This window comes from Nestor notabilis, unplaced genomic scaffold (assembly GCF_000696875.1).
Source record: "Nestor notabilis isolate BGI_N333 unplaced genomic scaffold, ASM69687v1 scaffold8007, whole genome shotgun sequence".
NCBI lineage: Eukaryota > Metazoa > Chordata > Aves > Psittaciformes > Psittacidae > Nestor > Nestor notabilis.
In genome coordinates, this window is record NW_009935097.1 from 18,169 (window position 1) to 38,335 (window position 20,167).

The 20,167-nt window shown below is 41.0% G+C and overlaps 1 protein-coding gene across 2 annotated transcripts in view; it reads right to left on the reverse strand.

The window, feature by feature from the left end:
* RABGAP1L (RAB GTPase activating protein 1-like) overlaps positions 1-20,167 on the reverse strand; it is a 62,913-nt gene that overhangs the window by 10,205 nt on the left and 32,541 nt on the right. Inside the window, exons 1-2 of one of the 2 annotated variants that reach the window (XM_010017658.1) lie at positions 18,852-18,962; positions 4,216-4,308 (exon numbers count right to left, since the gene is read on the reverse strand). In XM_010017658.1, the coding sequence (XP_010015960.1) occupies positions 4,216-4,308; positions 18,852-18,962 (204 nt within the window). Of the gene's footprint in view, positions 1-4,215; positions 4,309-18,851; positions 18,963-20,167 lie in introns of those variants that run through there. The other variant, XM_010017657.1, reaches the window with a different exon arrangement.

Consider the following 20,167-nt stretch of genomic DNA (forward strand, 5'->3'; position numbering starts at 1 on the left):
CTTCAGTGGGTTTTTGGCTCTGAGTTTTGAAGAGGGTATAATCCAGCTTCCATCACACACTGGATGGAAAGAAGAAGGCAACTTTGAAAGCCGAGGCAAGCCTCAGCTCAGGAAGACTGAAATGCTGAACTCCACCCTCTGCTCCCTTCCAGCCAGCACCAAGGAGCAAATCCTGACAAGATGAGTGGCGATGATACATCCTCTCCGTGCTGCTACTCAAGCGGGGTGTAACAAGTCACAAACCTTGTTAAGCAATTCAGTGTCACATATGCTGATGAGCAAACACCCAAACCCCAGATCTTGGGCATGAACAGATCCTCAGTGGTGGAATGCGAACACTGATTAAAATTCACTTTTCTGGATGTGAGCAAACTGAAGTCTTCATAAGCCCATTAGAAAGGGCTCTTGATGGCAGAGTTGCTCTGAAGGAAAACCCTGTGAACCTCCATCTAGAAACCCAAAAGGCTTTTATGGCAAACTATCCAGGAAAACCTCTCATGGGAAGCAACACAGAGGCTCCCGGAGGTGGTTTGTGTTTCCCGTTTGTTGACTCTGAAGCAATATTCCCAAAAGTGCCCCAGCACACTTTTTTTTTTTTTTTAATTTTTTTAAACCACAAACAGTGATGCACATTAAGAGTTTTCTCACGTTTCCTCATGACAGTTACCATTCAGTCACCGTGACTCTGAATGAAAATCACCAGTGTATGAATTTTTGCTTCCACTTCAAATACACAAAAGGCTATTATGTCCAAGTTACGCATTTATTCAGACAGAAAACTTTTCTGTTGCACAACAAGGTCCACAGAGGAAAAGGCGTTTCTACCCTCAGAACAAAGCTGTGTGCACAAGCAGGATCTGCTTGCAGAACTCCAGCCCTTCTTTGTATGGTTATGCCCTCTTTATTTTAAATCAGGAAGTCCCAAGCCCAACTCTGGCAATTTCTCATCAAGTCAACCAAAACCCTGTTACATGAGGTGTTCTCAAATACAGAACCACACCTCACACACACACCCTCCCCCCCCCCAATGTATATATAAAAATATCAGTCTGAACTATGTTTACTACTTTTTCTGCACATTCAACTCAGTTTTATTCTCGGCTTCTACAGGCAATCCACAATTTATTTAAACTGAAAGTCATGAAATTTGGTGACAAACAGCAATTTGGAACATATTTACTTTTGTACCTTTTAAAAATCTATCTGACAAAACATGAGTGATAATTTGTTATAAGCAATGGAAAATAAAAAAAGTGCCTATAAAAACATACACTTTTCCTAAATAATATTTCTAAATACAGGAGGAAACAAACACGCACATGAAAAAATGCACTCATTAATACTTTTCTTTGGTAAGTCAAATCAACATGTAAAATATGAGCTGGGCAGGAAGTCCTGTGGCATGTAACACAGCTCATTGTTGCATATGGTCTGACCTGACAAGAAAATGCAACCGGTTAACAGCAGGCCAGAAGCTGCAAAACCATCCCTTTTGTGGAGCCTGTTGAGAGTGTGGGGTCAGTGGGTTTGGAGGAGCCTCCTGCTTGGACATAGCCAGCTGCCTTCAGGCAGGAAGTGTCTCTTTCCTGGCCTTTCAACAGGAGGCTGCTTGACCGCACTGTTCCTGGGCTCAGGAGCACTTCTAGGATCTGAGCACTGGGGAGGAGAGGAAGAAGGGGGCTGTGCCCTCCCGCTGCTCTGGTTTGGTCCTGGTTTCCCCTAGATGCCCAGGTGAAAGTCAGACCCTCATGCAAAAGCTGTGTCAGCTCCTGCAAGTTCCCTCCGCGCTGCTCTCAGTGTAGTGCAGCAAACAGCCCATTTCCTACTCAACAGTCCATCAAGCCACAGGTCACAGGGAGGCATCTCACTCAGGACATTCTTCATCATCACAGCTCAGAAACGTCAGTGTCTTCGCGGTCCTGACAAATCTCTACTGGCAATAAAAACTGTAGCACACTGCAAACAACAAACACTAACTAAAAACTATCAACAGACTGAAAGCCTGTTTCCTTCTTCACCGATGAGACTAATACTCGGCAGGGGTCTCTACTCCAGCAATCTCATTTCCTTCCTGGGCAGTAAACCAAAACCTCATTTTGTTCTGTGAAGAGAAACTGTAAAAATTACGATGTAGGCCTTTAGGGCACAGCCTACACAGAGAGCGCACAAGGCCAGAGGGAGGTAACAGAAACACCACGCTCAGAGGCAGCACTGGCTTTTCAGCAGCGTAGACTCAGTCCTTTCCCAAACCAAGCCTGGCTGGGCAAAGTCTAGCACTGATGCTGCTGAAATGAAATGCACTTCTAAATGCATTGGCTGCAGAGCAATCATTTAAGGGACAAGCAAAGTTGGCCCTCCACTTTCTGCTTGTGAGGAGCCACATAGTTGTGTTTCTTGCTGCCCTTTGCAAACACTCTTGAAATGTATATTCCTACCAACCTCAGCTTGACACATTAATAAAATCACACACGCAAGACAAGGAACAGAGAGCACTTACAAGCATTTTTCCATGACACCCATCAGGTGAAGAATGTGCCCGAACTTTGAACTTAATGTGCAACTAGGCAGTTATGGGGACTCTCTCTAATCACAGCATCACTGAGTGGAACAGACCCAATGCAGCTTAATAAAAAATATCACACAGCAAATTTCAACAGTGCAAGCCAAAATCACGGGCTGTGTTTTGACTGTGACAGTGGCCAAAGAGTCACTTTCTATATTCTCATTTGCAGCTTGGGGATAATGTTCTTCACTGTCCCTCACTCAAGATTAACTAGTTAATACGCTTCCACAGGGCTTTAAGGAACCCTTATTAGTTTTCTAAGTATTTTTTAAATTCCACAGTGCTATAAATGAACCATTGGAAAAATAGTCAGAAGTTAATCAGCAGCTGGTTGTGGTTTTTTTCTAAGTAGGTCACACTCACTGTTGGCTCTTAGCTGCTACAACAGTCCCAGTTCTCACAAACAATAATACCTACACCCTCTGACATCCAAAGAACTACAATCAAAACATTATTTTTCACAGGCGAATACTTAAAAAAATAACAAACGTCAGTTTTACTTTCTCTGTACCTTTAACTCACATTTATGAATGATGGCATAGTCTTTCACTACGGATTTTCATATGGTGGTTTTCTGAACATGGTGCACTTTCCTTACATTCATAGACCACATAAACCTTTTGCACCCTCTATGTCTATTTATTACTCCATGGTCCTTGTAGACACCATACCAACTGCAATGTCACTTAACATATTAAGTCATAACGAAGAACAGCAGGAAAACAGTACAGGTATATGTAAGCAATGTCAGTTCCCAGCTAATCTGGGCAATGGGCACTTACGTGCTTCATCTCTGGCAGCTTCACCTAAAGAAAACCGAATTTTTCAAAACAGGGGAAGCAATAAATAGATCCTGAACACCAAGTGAAGTATATGCCTAGAGGCAGAGCCTCCATCATACAAAGATCTATGGCAACAGAATGTAGCTGTTACAATAAAAGCAAATACATTGGAAAGATAAACAATGCTGATCCAAAATTAAAGAACTATTCTTTCTTTGGTGAACTATCAAGCTGTAATATTAATAACTGAACCTTTATTTCTCTGCTGTTTTAAGGCAGGATATTTATCACTACTAACTGTACTGCAGTAGTATCTTAGGACTCCAGGAGAGGTCTGGCTCCCACTGTACTAGGCATTATATTACGAAAAATTACTGATGCTTGGTATTAACAGACATGAATAAGAAGGATCATATCAATCAAGGAAGAGCTCATCTTCCAAAAGTCTCTGTGGATGCCACTGCACACAGCTTGTGCTATAACAATGTGTATTTTCTCCTTTTTGTGTCTGTAGCTGAGAATCACCCTTTGTTTCTGCATGTCATGAAGATCTCCCATAAAAGTGCAACAGCAGGAGAGTTACCTACAAACATATAAACTGAAAGAAGAAAAATATTATATGTGGCCACTTGCAGACGTCTTAAGAGTTACAAATGCGATTGAGATATTCCTGGCAAAAACACTAAGGCCAAGTGTTCAAAGTGCTTGTTCAAGAAGGGGGATGAGTTTCACCTGCCACTGAACTTCCCTAAGGTCTGCACTCCCAGAGAGGTGAGCGTGGTTCACACATCTCTGCTGAATCACTGGAACTGGGTCACTCCCTTTGGAATTCAGCCAATGAACCAGGTTCCCACAGAGCACCTCCCGTACCTGGTATCTGTCCATGGGATCTTCCTGCTGCAGCTGACTCTCTCGCATCGTTTGGTACTCTCTCTCATATTTCTTCAGCTTTTTTGTTGGCACCTGTGGAATAGATTTGGAAAACATGCATTTAAAGATTAGAGGAACACCGGAAAGGCTGTCTGAAAGCTCTTCTTACAAACAGGAAGCTGAGGAAGTGCTGGAAAGCCGCTGCTGAATAAAGTTACTCCCCATTGTCACCCTTCCCTACTCAGCAATCCGTGTCACACACTTACCAACACAGTTCACATGGACAGACATCTTTTTGTACCTGCTGCTGTTAATTATCCAAATGCTTAAAGGAAAAGAAGAGTGAAGTGGAGACATTTTAATAAGAGTAGCAAGAAGAAAAAAGCATCAACAACAGGAGTGAGAGAACAGGGAAGGGGAGAATATGCCTTAGCAAGAAAACTGTTAAAACTGTGACTAGAAAGAAGGAGTGTTCATACAAAAGGACCGGACAATTTCCCGGGAGAGATCCAGGAAATGGTTTTTATTGGTGAAAGTATTAATGTCTAAATTACAGCTTGGCACCAACACCCTCATGAAGCCTGTCAGGCTCCTCCTAGGCAAAGGTGGAGACGCTGCAGTGCTTGCTCCCAGCCACAGCAGGGAAACAGTGAGGCGACTACACAGAAATCACAAGCAAATTCAGCAAACAGCAATGCAGAAAGGTCAAGTCCCAGATGGCTTGATTCTGGGAAAACATAGCTTCAACTTGAAAAAAGGTACACAAAGAACACCTGTGTTCTTTTAAATAAAGCATGGAGATTCTGTGCTTTACTTTCACCTTTTAATTGGGTACACAGTGCCATAGGAGCAATGGAGAACTTTAATAGCATAAGTCTGTCCCCACCATACAACAAGAAGCTGGCCCTGCTAAATGCTGGGTCATCTGCTGGCAGCCAGAGATCCCCAGCATCACATACTATCATAACTTGTAAACACACGCTATTCCTGGATCTGTTATGTATGCATTCGTTACTCTTGCCAGTATTGATTGTGTCTAGCTGACTCCTGGTGTGAGAAGATGACACTGTTACCTTGCCTTAGGCAAAAAATTACTGTCAATGAGTAGAGATACATATTTACAGGCAGATTTGGTGGTGGTGTGGCCTGCAGAGAAGTGTGCCTGACATGCGCTCCAGCAAGCAAACAGCATAGCAACAATTTTCTTAGCCATTCTGACAGTAAATAATACCCAAAACAGGGATCGAAAGGTGTGAGCATCAGGGTGTGAGCATCAGGGTGTAAGCATCATGTCACGACTCGGAAAACAGCTTCTGTGCTTTTTGAAAGAATATTGTGACTTATGACTGTTGGTATCTATTTATTCAACAACCTTGTCTTAATTGGAAAGTAGTACCTAAATACAGTGAAAGTGTATCTTACTGGGGGAAAGGGGGAAATTCCTATTAGAAAACTAGTCCATAGTAATCCACTTAACTCATAAAACAGGAACTTGAAAAGGTATGCTTAGTAACTTGGCAGGGACTATTGCTTCCCTCTTATTGTCTATTCAGCCACATTACTCAAAGGAGTTGATAATTTATTACAGCACTTTCTTCTCTGGGTATAGACTAATAAATGAAAAAAAAAAATTTAAAAGCCCATTTCCATATTCTCCAATTTAATTCCCTGGAACAATTTGTGAATTCAACAAGGGCCTTCTCTGTAAGCCCTTCCATAAGTAAGTGCATAGTGCCAGCTATGCTTCAGTCTTCATGGACTGATCCTGAACAAAGTGCTCATAAATTTGCTGTAAAAGCTTCTGCAATATTGATTTCTTCTTTCTTTAGCACCATGGGGTATATTGGCTGGAACTGATGGTTATCAAATTTAGGAGACTCTTATGGTTTATAAACATTGCTCATCTGTTTATCTCAGTATCTTATCTCCTTGACTTGTTTTATTTTATTGTGTTCAAGCATAAAATTGTGTCACAAGTAGTGCGCAGAGAAAAAGCCACGTGGAGCATCTTAATAAAACATCCATGCAGAACTGAACAAGCAAAACCTCTTTCAGAAAAAACCTAGCAGACTCCTGCACTGAACACTTCAAGGCCTCACTGCAGTGAGGTGATACGTGACAGGTGAGAAACAGAAATGCTTTGGTTTTAGCTGTCCCCATGTTCAGACATGCAGGGCTGGAAAGATCTGTTTCATCTTCTCTAGCAATCCTGCGCACGGGCAGCATGCTGGGCACCGGCATCCGTTCAGCTCCAGGAGACCTTCCCCTCACTCTGAATTTTAGCTGCGTAGTGACAGTTCAGACTGACCTTGCTGGATTAATAAATCACGCACCTGTGACTCCTTCCTCCAAAATGTTTTATTGCTCTAATGAAGCACAAGCACTCAGAGGAGGTAGTCATCATTATGTTCATTTGACAGCAAAGGAAATGGAAGCAGAGATGTAAAGTGATTTCCTGAACATATTGAAGACAGCCAGAGGCTGATCCAGACAGAAAAATCCTATTACCCCATTTCTCATTTCCAGCTCCGCCACAATGCCAGACTGAGCATGGCATCTCTTTCCAGGATTTCCAGTATCTTCTTTTCTCTTACCTAGCACTGCATAAACACTCCAAAAATATACTGTCCCATCACACTAACAGTGTCATCAGTATTCTGTGATCTCTGCACTGTTTTTTCCTCTCTGCTTCTCACCTCAATGTGGAAGGGGGGAGGGGAAGAAAGAAAAAGAAATAAGCCAATTAACAAAATGAGCAATGCTTTTCTTTCCCATTCTTCAAAGCAGGTGAGTTAATTTTCTGTTTCAATGGTGATGGATTTGCTTGGTATTTCAAGACTGAGGCAAAGGGACTTGCATCCCTCCAAAGGCAAGGTTACACTGCTGATGACTGATGCAGAAGACTCCCGAGCTTGCTTTTGGTGAGCAACAATAGCAACCACAGACACTGGCTACAGCCCAGCTTCCCTTTTATCCATCCATCACATACATGCCAGGCTGCCATTCCCATGGTAAGTCCAGACTCTTCCCACTGCTGCAAAGCAGGACCATTTCCAAGCACACATTAATGCCTGGCAGCCTGCTCCAGTGGTGGTGCAACCAGCCGGAGCCCACTCAGCCTTGGCTCAGTCCTTGCACATAGCCAGGAGTACCAGCTGCAAGGGGCTTTCATGAACCTACGGTTACGTGTGCCCTTCTTGAAGAGATGTGAGTTATGTTTGTGCATACTCAATTTTCCTCACATTACGATTTAAAACAATACTAAAAGCATGTGAATTTCAAAATGACACTTGGTTCTGTGAAGTATGTCATATGAAGACTGTAAGCTTTAAACAGAACCCCAGCAGATCAGCAATGACACATTTCAGATCACACTCATCGTCGTAATTCAGACTCAAAGTTGTATCAATTTGTTCCAGGTAATATTTCATATTTAAAAGACAACTAAAGCAGGTTCAAGGAATGATAATATAGCTCTATTTAAACACTTTATTAGGCCAAATTAAGGCTTTAATGTAATAAAAACACATGAAGACCAGTGCCCTACTGGTCTGTGCTGTCACTGCTATGGGTAACTGCATTACCTCTTTCTTAAAATGTGGTTGCCAAAAGGCATTGAGAACTGTCCTGCAGTATCTGCCACTGGGAATAAGATTTGGAAGTAGATAAGCAATTCATTTTTGTTTGGGAAGGGTGTAGTAATGAAAAAGAATGAATAAACTCCACAGTAACATGTTGACACAACAAACTCATCTCTTGGCTTAGACTTTAAAGGGGATGAGTGGGATGTAACATTTAGATATTATGCGATACAATCTGAACAACTGTATCTCCAGTGAGATACTAGCCACAAGCATGAAATCTGAGAGGAAAAAAGTGCAAATCATAATTTCTCACAAAACTCTATCTGTGCCGAGTAGTCTGCAGAGAAGAAAATCTGCAGAAAAAAATGCAGGGATTAAAACCAGCTGCTACCCAAAGAAAATTCACAAGCTGAAGCACAGTTGGAAGAATTCCCATTTCTCCTTTTGTCACCGTGTGGTGAAGGGCTTGCTGATAACAAGCTGTTTCACCACAGGTTTGAAATCAAGTGGAACAGCCCTCAGTGTTTCACCTAGCTACAGCACTGCGTTCAGGAGCCAGACATCCCCCACTCTAAAACACGCCATAAATCTCATTAAACATTGTCTAACCCCTGGTTTGGGGGCAACGTGATTGCAAAGTTTTGTGAAGCAGCCTCTCAGACATCTGATTCTCGCATTATCCTTATCGCAACTGGCTTTGGGCAAGCTTGCAGCACAAAACCTGTGGTGCTTGGGCTGATGAGACACCTCTCATCACAGTGGATAAAGGTGGGTCCATGGTGCTGTTATTCTGCTTGAGCTTGCATACAGCACAATAAAAGCCCCAAATGTCAGATGCTGTTTTACCATCTACACTGGCAGGAAGAAGATGTTCCCTAAAATTCCTTGGAAACGTACATTTTGTTGGAGAGATCATCTGCTCAGTTTGTGTCTGTCTGAATGCCTGCTGCAGAACAGCATCTCTCTCCACCTTGCGACTGGAAAAAAGAACTGACAGAAATGCTCTTTATATCAGCAAAGCAGCTTGCTCCACACCAGCACATCCAAGTATCCCTTCCTTGCAGGGGGAGAGTTTTCTTCCTTCTGCAAGTCACCTCATTGCCAGCTTTATAGGTGTAAGAACCTCCTGAAGAGAGTCTTCAGGATAACACAAATCCAATCTGAAAGCCGGCTGGAGGCAAAGGAAAACAGCTTTGCTCTCTTTTTTTTTAAATTTTTTTTAGATTTATCCACATCAGTCCATTATCAAAATATCCCAATGGCAATTGAGACTCCCACAGGGATTTACAAAGACAAGGGAGAGGCTGGTTGCAAAATTTGCAGAGTACCTGCACAATTTCCTGTGATTCAAAATGGCAGCGGCCACAGTCAGTGATGCTGGATGATTTCCAATACCAGATCCTTTTGTCAGATTTTAATCTGACATGTATTTCCATTCATCCAAACCAAAATATCCCAATGGCAATTGAGACTCCCACAGGGATTTACAAAGACAAGGGAGAGGCTGGTTGCAAAATTTGCAGAGTACCTGCACAATTTCCTGTGATTCAAAATGGCAGCGGCCACAGTCAGTGATGCTGGATGATTTCCAATACCAGATCCTTTTGTCAGATTTTAATCTGACATGTATTTCCATTCATCCAAACCTGCTGAAAGTTTAAACACTGATTAACTAAATTAAAAGAGAAAGCTGAGACTGAGAGATATTAAATAAACCTCACTGTACAGCAATCCAGCGGCAACACAGGAAAAGAGAACAAACAATATTCAGATTCCCTGAATCTAAACACCAGCGTGTACTTTTGCATTCCCCACAGTGCTTGTGTTTGAGAGGCACGTATATTGACTGCAAAAAAAAAAAAAAAAGGCTCAAGGGAAGGATGTTCGGCCTCGAGGCACAGATTCCTCAAAACACTCCCCGTTCAGATCCCTGGTTTTCAGCATTCAAAAATTCATTTCACTTTGAGATATGGAGGGCTTATTATCCACGTCAGCTCTATTTGTTTTAGCAAAAAAGAGACACCCTGAGTGGCTTAAAAGCAGTGTTTGGAAATGGCTAATGATTTTATATGCTCGCAGCTGATGTCTAGCAGCTCACCCAGACAAAAGTGCTTCCTCTCACGTACAGATAAGGGCTTTAGTATTGAGATGCACACCGTGAAAGGAAACAACTACATCCACTATGTCAGCAAGCACCCATTTTGCATTTAAATTGCCTCTAGTCAACAGAAATACTGAGGATACCAATACATGAAACATTCGAGATGAAAAATAGCTGTGTACAGGTCATTTTTATTATCTGACATAACTTAAGAATGCCTGAACCACAAGATCTCTGCTACACAAGACTATATGGGCTAAATGAAACTACCTGTATATCCCAAGCCCAGAGATTAGGATCAGATAACTGGGGGAACTGACACTCTGATGAGCCATCTAGGACAAGGCCCTGCTCTCGACAACAGAGTTTCTATGAAAAGCAGCAGTCTTTCCAGCACAGAATTTATTCATTGGTTTGTACCTCATACCGTAACAGTTCCAACTGATTTTGTCTTACATACACCTTTTGCTATACAGCATTTGGTGCTAAAGGCTTTATATGTCTGCTTAGTGACTATGCAAAATCCAACCTGCAGCTCTTGCCATTTAGAGGTACATCATTCATTTTGATTTAGGTCTAACCCATGCCCACAACAACTTTAGAGCATTGGCTGTATCTCTTGGCACACCACAGCAATAGAAGTGTGAGCTGGAAGACAAGTCACCATCCCTGTGACAACAGCATCAGAAATTCAGGAAAAGGTCCCCAGTGATTTTCTTGCACCATTTGGCAAAGAAACCACCTCTCCTAGCTACACTGTATTAGGGTTCATTTCCTACCTTGTTTATCCTGAAGTTAACACAGGCCTACCTCATACCCACACTTAAGAAAATTGCCAACACAAAGGTAGCAACTGATCAATAACCAGGTTCAAAATACTGGTATTAGCAAGGCTGTAAAACCTGTCACATCAAACATACTTAGTCCACGGAGTCCACAGCTTTCACCTAATAAACCCCTGGCAGAACATGTGTTCTGAAACCTGCACTGAGACTGGTGCAACCAGCTGACTGTCAGACTAGGTTCTGACTCTGCTGAGTTATCAAACCACATTTTGTCTCCTGTCACACTCTGTGCCCAGCACAAGATGAAAAAAGATTCTACTTCCTGAGATGGAGGATGGGTGCTAGATAGCAGCTCTGAACCACATGCCCAGGTAAGCTGTATTCATCAGTAAAGACCCCTGCCGTATTCTTTGAACATACATTCTATGTGTTAGTATTATTTTAGATCAATTCTGTGTCACAGTATCAAAGAAACTGTAATACTGTCACACTCTAAAATTGTATCTTTAAAATCACCCTCATGCTTCTCTGATGTGTGGTGAGGGCCTTGGTGCTAGGACACCCTTCATTACTTTTATAAATATTTCAAACCCACAAGTTTCTAAAAGCAATTACTTTTAGTGCGTTACTCTACTAGCAGAAAACACTATATTAAAGTTGAACCATTATATACTTACACTAAGGGTTCTGCAATCCCTTCTGCTATATCAAACACTTTAATCTCTATCTCAGAGCCTAAGACAACTTTTACCACATCTTCTCAAAAGCCCTGTCTTTTTTCTACTTGCCCAGCTCCATAACCACAACTGCTAAAACCCTGAAATAAAATTTCTTTAAAACTGCAAATTAAATGATCAGCATTTTGAAAACACAAGTGGGACAGCATCCAGCTTGCACTGTATCAGGAACGCTCACTGACAATCTCTGCGTGCTTGTTCTCACCTATGGACTTCGCTTCTGTGATCTCGGAGGTAGAAGACAAGCAAATATGACCTCTTTCTTATACCATATTAAGGTAACTTGGGATTACTTTGGTGACTCTACCTTGTAGCCAAAGTACATAACTCTGTATACATGTTGAACTTTGTCTTGGCATAGCTAACATGCGACTCTGACATTAAACCATCTGGATTTTTCTTAGCAGAAAAGACAAGCCTACAGCTTTAACACATCAGTGACCAGTGTAACCAGCACTCCAATCGACACGGCTGGCTTTTTTTGTGTGAGTTCATGTTGACACAGCTAAGAAGGAAGCAATAAAGAAAAAAAGTGCATATTGAAGGGTACATGAAAGCACAAACTGAACATAAGATAAGATAAAGTTAAAACCCACTGAAATACATTTTTCAAACTCTGCACTATATGCCAAATCCTTCTGAGAATTGGGTTCAAAAAGAATTAAAATAGTTGTAGACAATGAAGACAGAATATTTTTAACAACTAACACATTCACCTACACAAACTTTCTAATCCATCTTCAAGTGACTGAGAAATTAGGCTTCTGTAAAGATATTAACTGCCTTTTCATCTAGTTTCAGCACTCCTTTCAAAGTTGATGAACATACTGATCATGTAGACACTGACAGAACACCAATAAATACGTATAGTTTGCATTTGCTATGTTTACACACAAAGTTTACAGGTTTGTATATAGCTTTACTGAGGTGTAATGTATTATTTTAATGGCAATCTACAAGAAAAGACAAGTGAGGTAAGAAAGAATTCAGGAGCTTCAGATCTTTCATTTGACCCATTGCACTTTCTCATTTTAATATGCTGAGTACTGTATCTAACAGACTTGAGGTGGCTCAATCTCACCTGACTTATCTCACCTGTGGGGAGACAAATAAGATAAATGCTGTTTTATTCTAATGTAAACGTTTCTCCATTTAGGTGTTGAAATATGGCCTTACAAAGTAAATCATTACCTGCTCCTCTTTAATTGCAAAGATTCATGCTGATGCCCAACATGTTCAAGGTCATTAAAACTAAAGACCTAGGGAACCAATAATGTCTAGAAACTTACTTCAAACGTCTTCTCCCAAATGGGCTTGTAATGATGACAGAAACAGAAGCGGTTTCTTGAGTGCCCAGAAAAACTTGTACCAATTTTCACAGCATTTTTTTTAAGAATAAAATGAGGAAGCTCCAACATACTGAAATGTCCTGCTTTTGAGTATTTAATCACAAAGATTCCACTTGCATTTATGTCTATTTGAGATATTGCTTAAATAATTCCTTCTTGAGCCAATAACAATAAGAAGGCAGCAAGAAGAATGTTTTCAAACATGAAAAAAAAGAGAAAATAAACAGAAAATAATATAGGTTATTAATGAGGAACAAATAATAACTAAAACTAAATGAAGAAGAAAAAAAGCTTAAATTCTTTCTTGAGTGTCATTAGGCTGGACTTGATTCTAGGCCATATTGAAAACAAGACGATTCCTAAGTGTTGTTCATACATATTAATAATGAGAGCTCAAAAATAATTATGATTCAGACAAGACATAACTGTCCAGAAAACAGCTCAGCTCTGTTGGAAACCAGGCTGTGGGTCATTATGAGGAACAGAAGTATTGGCAGAACTAGCAGATGAGATCTCTGGTCCACCAGTGTTCATTTTTAGTAAATCTTTAAACCAGCAGAGATTCACTTAGACCATAAGAAAACCCTGTATTACCAATATTTAAGAATCACAGACAAACCATCTGGATGACTTTAGTTGGTTAGTTGAAACCCAGAAACCCATAGAAATGCCCTGAGGAACTGGTAGGATCCAGCCGGTAATCAGCATAGCAGTTATGGTAGATAATCAGTAGTCAATAACCAGTGTAACTGGTTCCATATCAGCATGATTTTATAAACTGTAGTCCTTATTTTATTCTTTATCTATATGTCTGATTGATAAAAGTATCTACAGTTGTAACAGTCTTCTCTAGCCATGGATGCACTACACAGCTCAAACCCCAGAAGAGTATCTGATAGCCATAAAGCATGAATTTAAAAGCTTAGGAAATGGGTCAAAAAGCCACTGTCCAAGGGAATCATTATTCAGTGGCATTTCTCATTTTGGGTTAATGACATTCTAAAGGATGTCTTCTGGGAATCATAAAAGATCCAGCACTATCAAACATTACATCAGTGGCCTGGAAGTGAAAAATACAGTCCTGCTAATAAAATCTGCAGATGACACATGGGTAGAAAGAGCAGTGAAGAACAAGAAGAAGGAGCAGAAATTGCCCGCACATGTTCGAATTCCTGGAAATAGCTTATTCGAGTGAAACACGCCGCTGTGCCGACTCCAGACCAAATGTATCCAGGGCTTAACTACACAACAGAGCAGGAGACATCCAGCTGGGGTTGAATCTTGTGAAGAGAGGGGATCAGTCCCAAGAACGCACCATTTGGACTTCTCCAAAAGTTTGAAAACTGTTCTGCTTTCTGGGAAGAACGGGGTTGGGGACTGGGAGGCACAAGCTGTGAAAGCAACCCGCTGTCAGAAAAAGCAAGATGACTAGGGAAGTTTAAACCCTGGAGCATCTCTGGAATACTGCATCTAGTCCTGGGAGAGGCAGTTGGGGAAAAAATTAAGAGGATGTGGAGGAGAGCCACTGAGCTGTTTTGTGCAGGGTGTAAATGCCTCGCAGGAGGAAGTTTAAGAGCTCAAGCTCCTCAGTTTGCACAACAGAGCAGAGACAACTGAGTTGGACACAGCATGTTAAGTACCTTCACAGGAAGAAAGTAATGGTACAGGATGCTGTACTATGGCACAAAGGCGCATGCCAGATCCAAGATGGGAAGCTGAAACTAGAATGAATGTGAGAACTTAGAACATATTCAAATATTTTGAATATTTGCATATTTTGAACAGTGAGAGATTAACAGATTACCATGGAAAATTATAACTTTCCCACCACCTGTTACACTCAAATGAGAGCTGGATGCTTTTTTAGAAGAGCATTTAACAGCATTTTTAATTTTTAAAAAATCCTACTGGAATGAAGTTGCATGGAAGGGATTAACCATTTCACCCAACATGCTGTCTGTGCTCTTGGTAATGTTGCCTCAGGCACAGCTAGCCATTTTCACTACAAGGGCACACTGATCACTCGAGTTGTCATCCAGCACCCTTTTTGTATTGATGCTACCCAGCCATTTGCTCCCCAACCTGCACAGATGATGGAGTTGTTCCTGCCCAGGAAGGAACCCAGAATTTTGCATTTGCTGAACCTCAGGAAGTTCCTCTCAGCCCACCGCTGCCGAGGGTCCTCTGATCAGCGGACGTACATTACCATGTGTCCACCACTTACCCTCCAGTTTTTTGCTACCTGAAAACCAAGCTTTTGCCATCTGAAAAACAGGATGCAACCTCTTCTGGTGTCTAGGTCTGAAGATTTTAAACAGTATCAGCCCCAATGTCAACCCCAAAATATGTTTAACCAGCTGCCAGTTAAGACTTCTAACTCAGTGACCATTATACCCTGTACTCCTGCCAGGCCACCCTGTTTTTCATCCACTTTGCACTTAACCCATCTGCTTTGAATGTCCTCAGTTTGGCTTCAGTGGGAGCTTGAGAACCTAAAAATCATTACGGCAGAGTCTGCTGGCATGTAACCACAAATTACTTCCATGAAATGGCTGATAATTCCCCTGAACAGCGAGCTAAACACAACAAGCAAGCAGGCAAATGAAAATACCTTGCAGCTTTCCAGAAGAATGTCCTTCAACTCTGGATTAAGAGGATTATACCACTTAGTACACCATTTTTATAACCCCTTGGATCCAAGTTTTCTGTAGTTAAGTTGAAAACTGAAATTCCCTAGAGTAATGCTACTCAGTTCTTGCACAAACTACACAGCAGTCTACTTTTATATGCTGCTTTGCATGTCTGTGCAAAGTAGTTTCAGAATAACTTGAAATCTTGAAAAGCAAGACCACACAGCAAAACAACTGTGTGTCATGGTCACACTGCAATATGACTAATTTTGCTACATATGTTGGAGGATTGCTATCATACAGTGTTGCTTTGGAGCATATTTAGCAAAACCTTATCTCATATCATCTACATCCTGTTTAATTGTCTAGTATTTATGTGCATCACAGCAACACTACAAAAACACTGCTACACCTTCCACTGAAAAATTCACATTTGCCATTGAAAAATACAACTAGAATTGATGGGACCCGGACAACTGCAGAGAATTCTGATTTTCCTCACAAAGTTCATTACCTGTGTGGCACTGGACATGTCAGAAGGCTACTATGCAGGGCTGGCCTTAAGCATAAGCAACCCACACCACCTATCATCTGGGCCTGGTTTGGTTTCGGTATTTACTGTTTCCCATTTCATGTTGTAACACGTGGCTCTCCCCTCTGTGCAAGAGAGGCTCCTGCGTGCCCCGACCTATTGCACAACCCAGATGAACTATAATGAGTTACTAGTTGCAAGATTTCTGAACTACACCACCACCGTCCTGGCATCCAAACTGCAGAAGAGGATGAAAGCCTTTGAAGAACTATTTCTTAACCAAACTTCCCTCTGCAACCAGAGCAGAACACTAGAAACTCCTTTAAAAATAAATGAAACCTGGATTTTGCAAACAAAGAAGATGAATCCCAGAGCACAAGAAATACCTGTACGAGTAACACCAACTCTCAGAATAAACAAACCCTCTGCAAATTCTTTCTGCAGAACGTTACTTTATGTACAGTACATACCTTTGCGCAATCTGGTAAAATGACCAGGACAGACTCAACAGGATTTGCCCCAACTTATCCCATTTGGCAGCTTGTCCCACAATTAAACATAGCAACAGAGAACTGAAAGAAACTTTCTGAGTCATCAGGTCCCATCCCTTAGTAGCGCAGGCTCCCACGCACCATCTAATCCTATCATAATCTTGTCAAGCTTCATCTTAAAACCTCCTCAGGTTGTTTGCATCATTATTTGCTTACTTAATATACATAAAACCATTTAAAGGAGTAGTGAAGTATTTCCTATGCAAACCCCGTAAACCTCACATTTCTTAACTTATTTACTAGTAAATAATGCACTGAAACATGTGAATACTCTTGCAGGAAGGTTGGAAATACATGATCTTAAGGTCCTTTCCAACCCTAACTATTTTATGATTCTATGATTCAGGGAAAAACGAGTTGTTAAGAACACATACACAGACTAAAGTCGATCATTCAGATCTTATAAATAATAGGAACAATGATACATTTCCTGCCACGGTTGTTGCACATAAGTATCTCTGTTTATTAGAAGTAGTTACTTCTTAGAGAAATAGTAAAAAAAAAAAAAAAAAAAAAAAAAAAGAAAAAAGTAATTTCATCTTATTTTCAGAGTGGCAAAAATCAGCTGGAGCTGTAACGTGGTGCTCTTGACACCAATTATTTTCTCCTCTAGTTACTTGCTGCTGATCTGGAGGAATCTAGTGATACCTAATGCAATGTCTGCTACTTTTGCTCTGAAGCTATACAAAACCAAGCCATCACGAAGTCCGGTTAAGCAGCACTATTCAGAGATTTAAATTATAGGGTAAGCCATCCATGAGATGTTGCCTTACCATAAGGATTTTAATTTAAACAACTGCAGAACTGGCTCTAGAACATACAAGAAGTTCAGGACAGGAGGCACCCAGGAAACCCTGCTGACACCCTCATTTGCTCAGAGAAACTCGGAAGGGCCTCTCCCAGAGCCTGCCGGCAGGTACCTTCTCCACAGGAACCTGGCTTCTGCTAATCCTATTGCAACACGGGTACCTCTCTGAAGGAAGGATACTACTCTGGGCTTCTAGAAATACTGCCATAGCAATCAGCTAAGAGAGAAAAAGAGGAAACTGTGGCTGGGCAATGAATTAAGGTATACCATGCATTTAAAAGTAATGGGAAAAGTATGTGTGACTCCTAATATGCTGGTTAAGTAAAAGTCTATTTGGAGTTCAGTCTCCAACCAGGTCATATTAAAGTACAGAGTTTTGTGTATACTGGATTTCCATGTTTATATTCTAACTATTCTAATGGGCATTGTAAATTCTACTCTAGAGGAGGCCAGAGACAGGAAAAGACATCATAATAAAAGAGACTGACAGAACTCTAGTTTAGATCCAAAGGTCTCTGGGAGATGCAGGAGATGAGACCCTGCACCCGAGATTTCCTGAGCATGGACAGGCAGAAAAACCCAATCAGGAAATACATGGAGAGAGGTTTTACGCAGGATAGCAGTTAAGCAATTTTTCCCTCTTCTGAGCACACCTCCATTTGTCACAGCTTAGTGAATTACCTGGATACAAACTCATACACACAGACCAAAACTCGCAAACACAGATGCTTAACTGGGTTGCTAATAATTAGCCTGTTTTGTATTTAGACTTAAATTTTAACTGTATCTGCTTTCAAGCTAAGCGCAGCATCAACACATGTTTTTATTTTCAAAGACTTCTTTTAACTTCTTCTAGGCAGACTGGCTCACACATGGGTTCATCTGCAGAATTTGAGACCAAGGATGAACTTTGCCACCAAACTTCACAGTCTTAGATACTGACTTGAATGCAGCTCCTTACAGGTGCTGGGATCTCCATGAAGGAGGAAGATGACCACTCTGTACATGTCATTTACATAAATGTATATGCTATTTATGAAAATGGTCATTTAACTAAAATGTTTTTACAGATACTTATGCTGATTCGCAGAAGAACATACAAAAGTGTAACATCACCATTCCCACAGAGGGGACAGACTCTCTTATCTAGTGATGATGGTGACCTCCACCCAGGCATCTGGCCTGAACTTGTAGGTGACCTGCTAAGACACAGAAACTGTTTACATAATTTAGTGCTGATTCCATGATTAGGTAAGTTCAGTCATTTGTCGGTTTAATTATTACTTCAATGATTTCAGTATTATTTCAAAAATACTATTTTAACTATTATCCTACTGAGCAAATCACCTTCTTCTGAACTTAGTAGCCCAGAAAGGTATTATTTTAATAATCTTATCTCTTCCAAGATTATTTTAATTTTGTTAATGCATGACAGCAAATTTCTGAGAAAGTAATAAAGAGAGAAACTAAATAATAAGTAGCTTTCAGCAGAAGGACTTAACTACTGGACAGAGTATAACTTTAAGCATTATTGACAAAGGAGCAAGAGCAACACCTACCACACACTTGGGTTTGCTGCCTGCCACCAGATTGGCCAGGAAGTCTTCATCGTACAGCTGGCTAAAAACATGGGCATCGTATGCCACCATTATGGAGATTTCTTCCATCATTTTGCTGGCAAGCTGCCGTTAGCGGCCAGAGCAGGTTGGTAATCCAAGGCTGCACCTTGGCTCAGTTCCGTGTCAGTGTTCACACCCACCCGAAGAAGCTAATGAGGAAGGAGTGTCACGAGAGAAAATATGACCCAGCAGATCAGCTCCCGTGTGGGTTTTCCTCTCGCAGGTCCCTTTTATTATCATGGGAAGCACGTAAGAAACACCTGCTCACAGTCCCAACACCCAGCTTGCAAAAGGCATTTGCTGAAGTTTGGTGAAAGCCAGGGAACTTGTTTTAATTCCAGTATCAGGCTGAAGATGAAAAAGTAGTAGCCAAACCAGATTAGTGTTAAGCAAGAAAAGATCTGTCAGTGCTTGACAGGAGGACTGGAATCACTTCTGTTCTTCTCAAACTTTGTAGCAATTGTTTATTCTTTATATCCAGTTTTCTCCCACGAAAGCTGATAATCTTGTTAGCAGTCTCAATTCCCAATTTTCTGGCTTATTTGTAAATTCACAGACTGGTGTAATGACAATGTCTTTCAGATGCTCCTTGTAATTTTCCACAAGTTTCTAAATCTCTCCTTTAAAATCTTTAATACCACTCACTTCCACTTTACACACACCTGAATTGTATTTTGCGCCATGCAGACACTTTGATTTTAGTAGGAAGTTGATGGCATCAAGTCACAATCCTCCACAAAAAGTCCTTCAGTTTCCACTTGTAACACAGAGTAAAACAGCCACACAAAATGCAGTGAAGGCTGTAAACCCTTCCTTGAATAAACTCGCACCTCCACAAGTGAAATAAAACCAATTTATGCAATTGAAACTTTCCACAGTAGGTTTTCAACCTCAATCTGGAATGGGTTTGCTTTTAATCAAGAAATGATACGGTATCTCTTGTCTATGAGTCCTAAACAGCGAAGCTGACTTTCAAATTGCTCCCGACTTTCTAATTCATTTGTCTAACATCTGACACAGAGAAAAAACAGTGCAAGGAAAAAATCTGGCAAAATCATTAAAAAACCCACAGTATTCTCAAAACTACAAATTAAAATCTAGAAAATAATAACTGATTTGAAGAAACAAAGTACCCCCAAAAGAAACTCCTTCCAGGACACTTGGGCAAGGTAAAACTCCGAATCAAATCAGCACTTCTGTTTGGACTCATCCACTACATTTTTATCTTCTCTGGAAACCTTTTGTTCTTCCTGCTG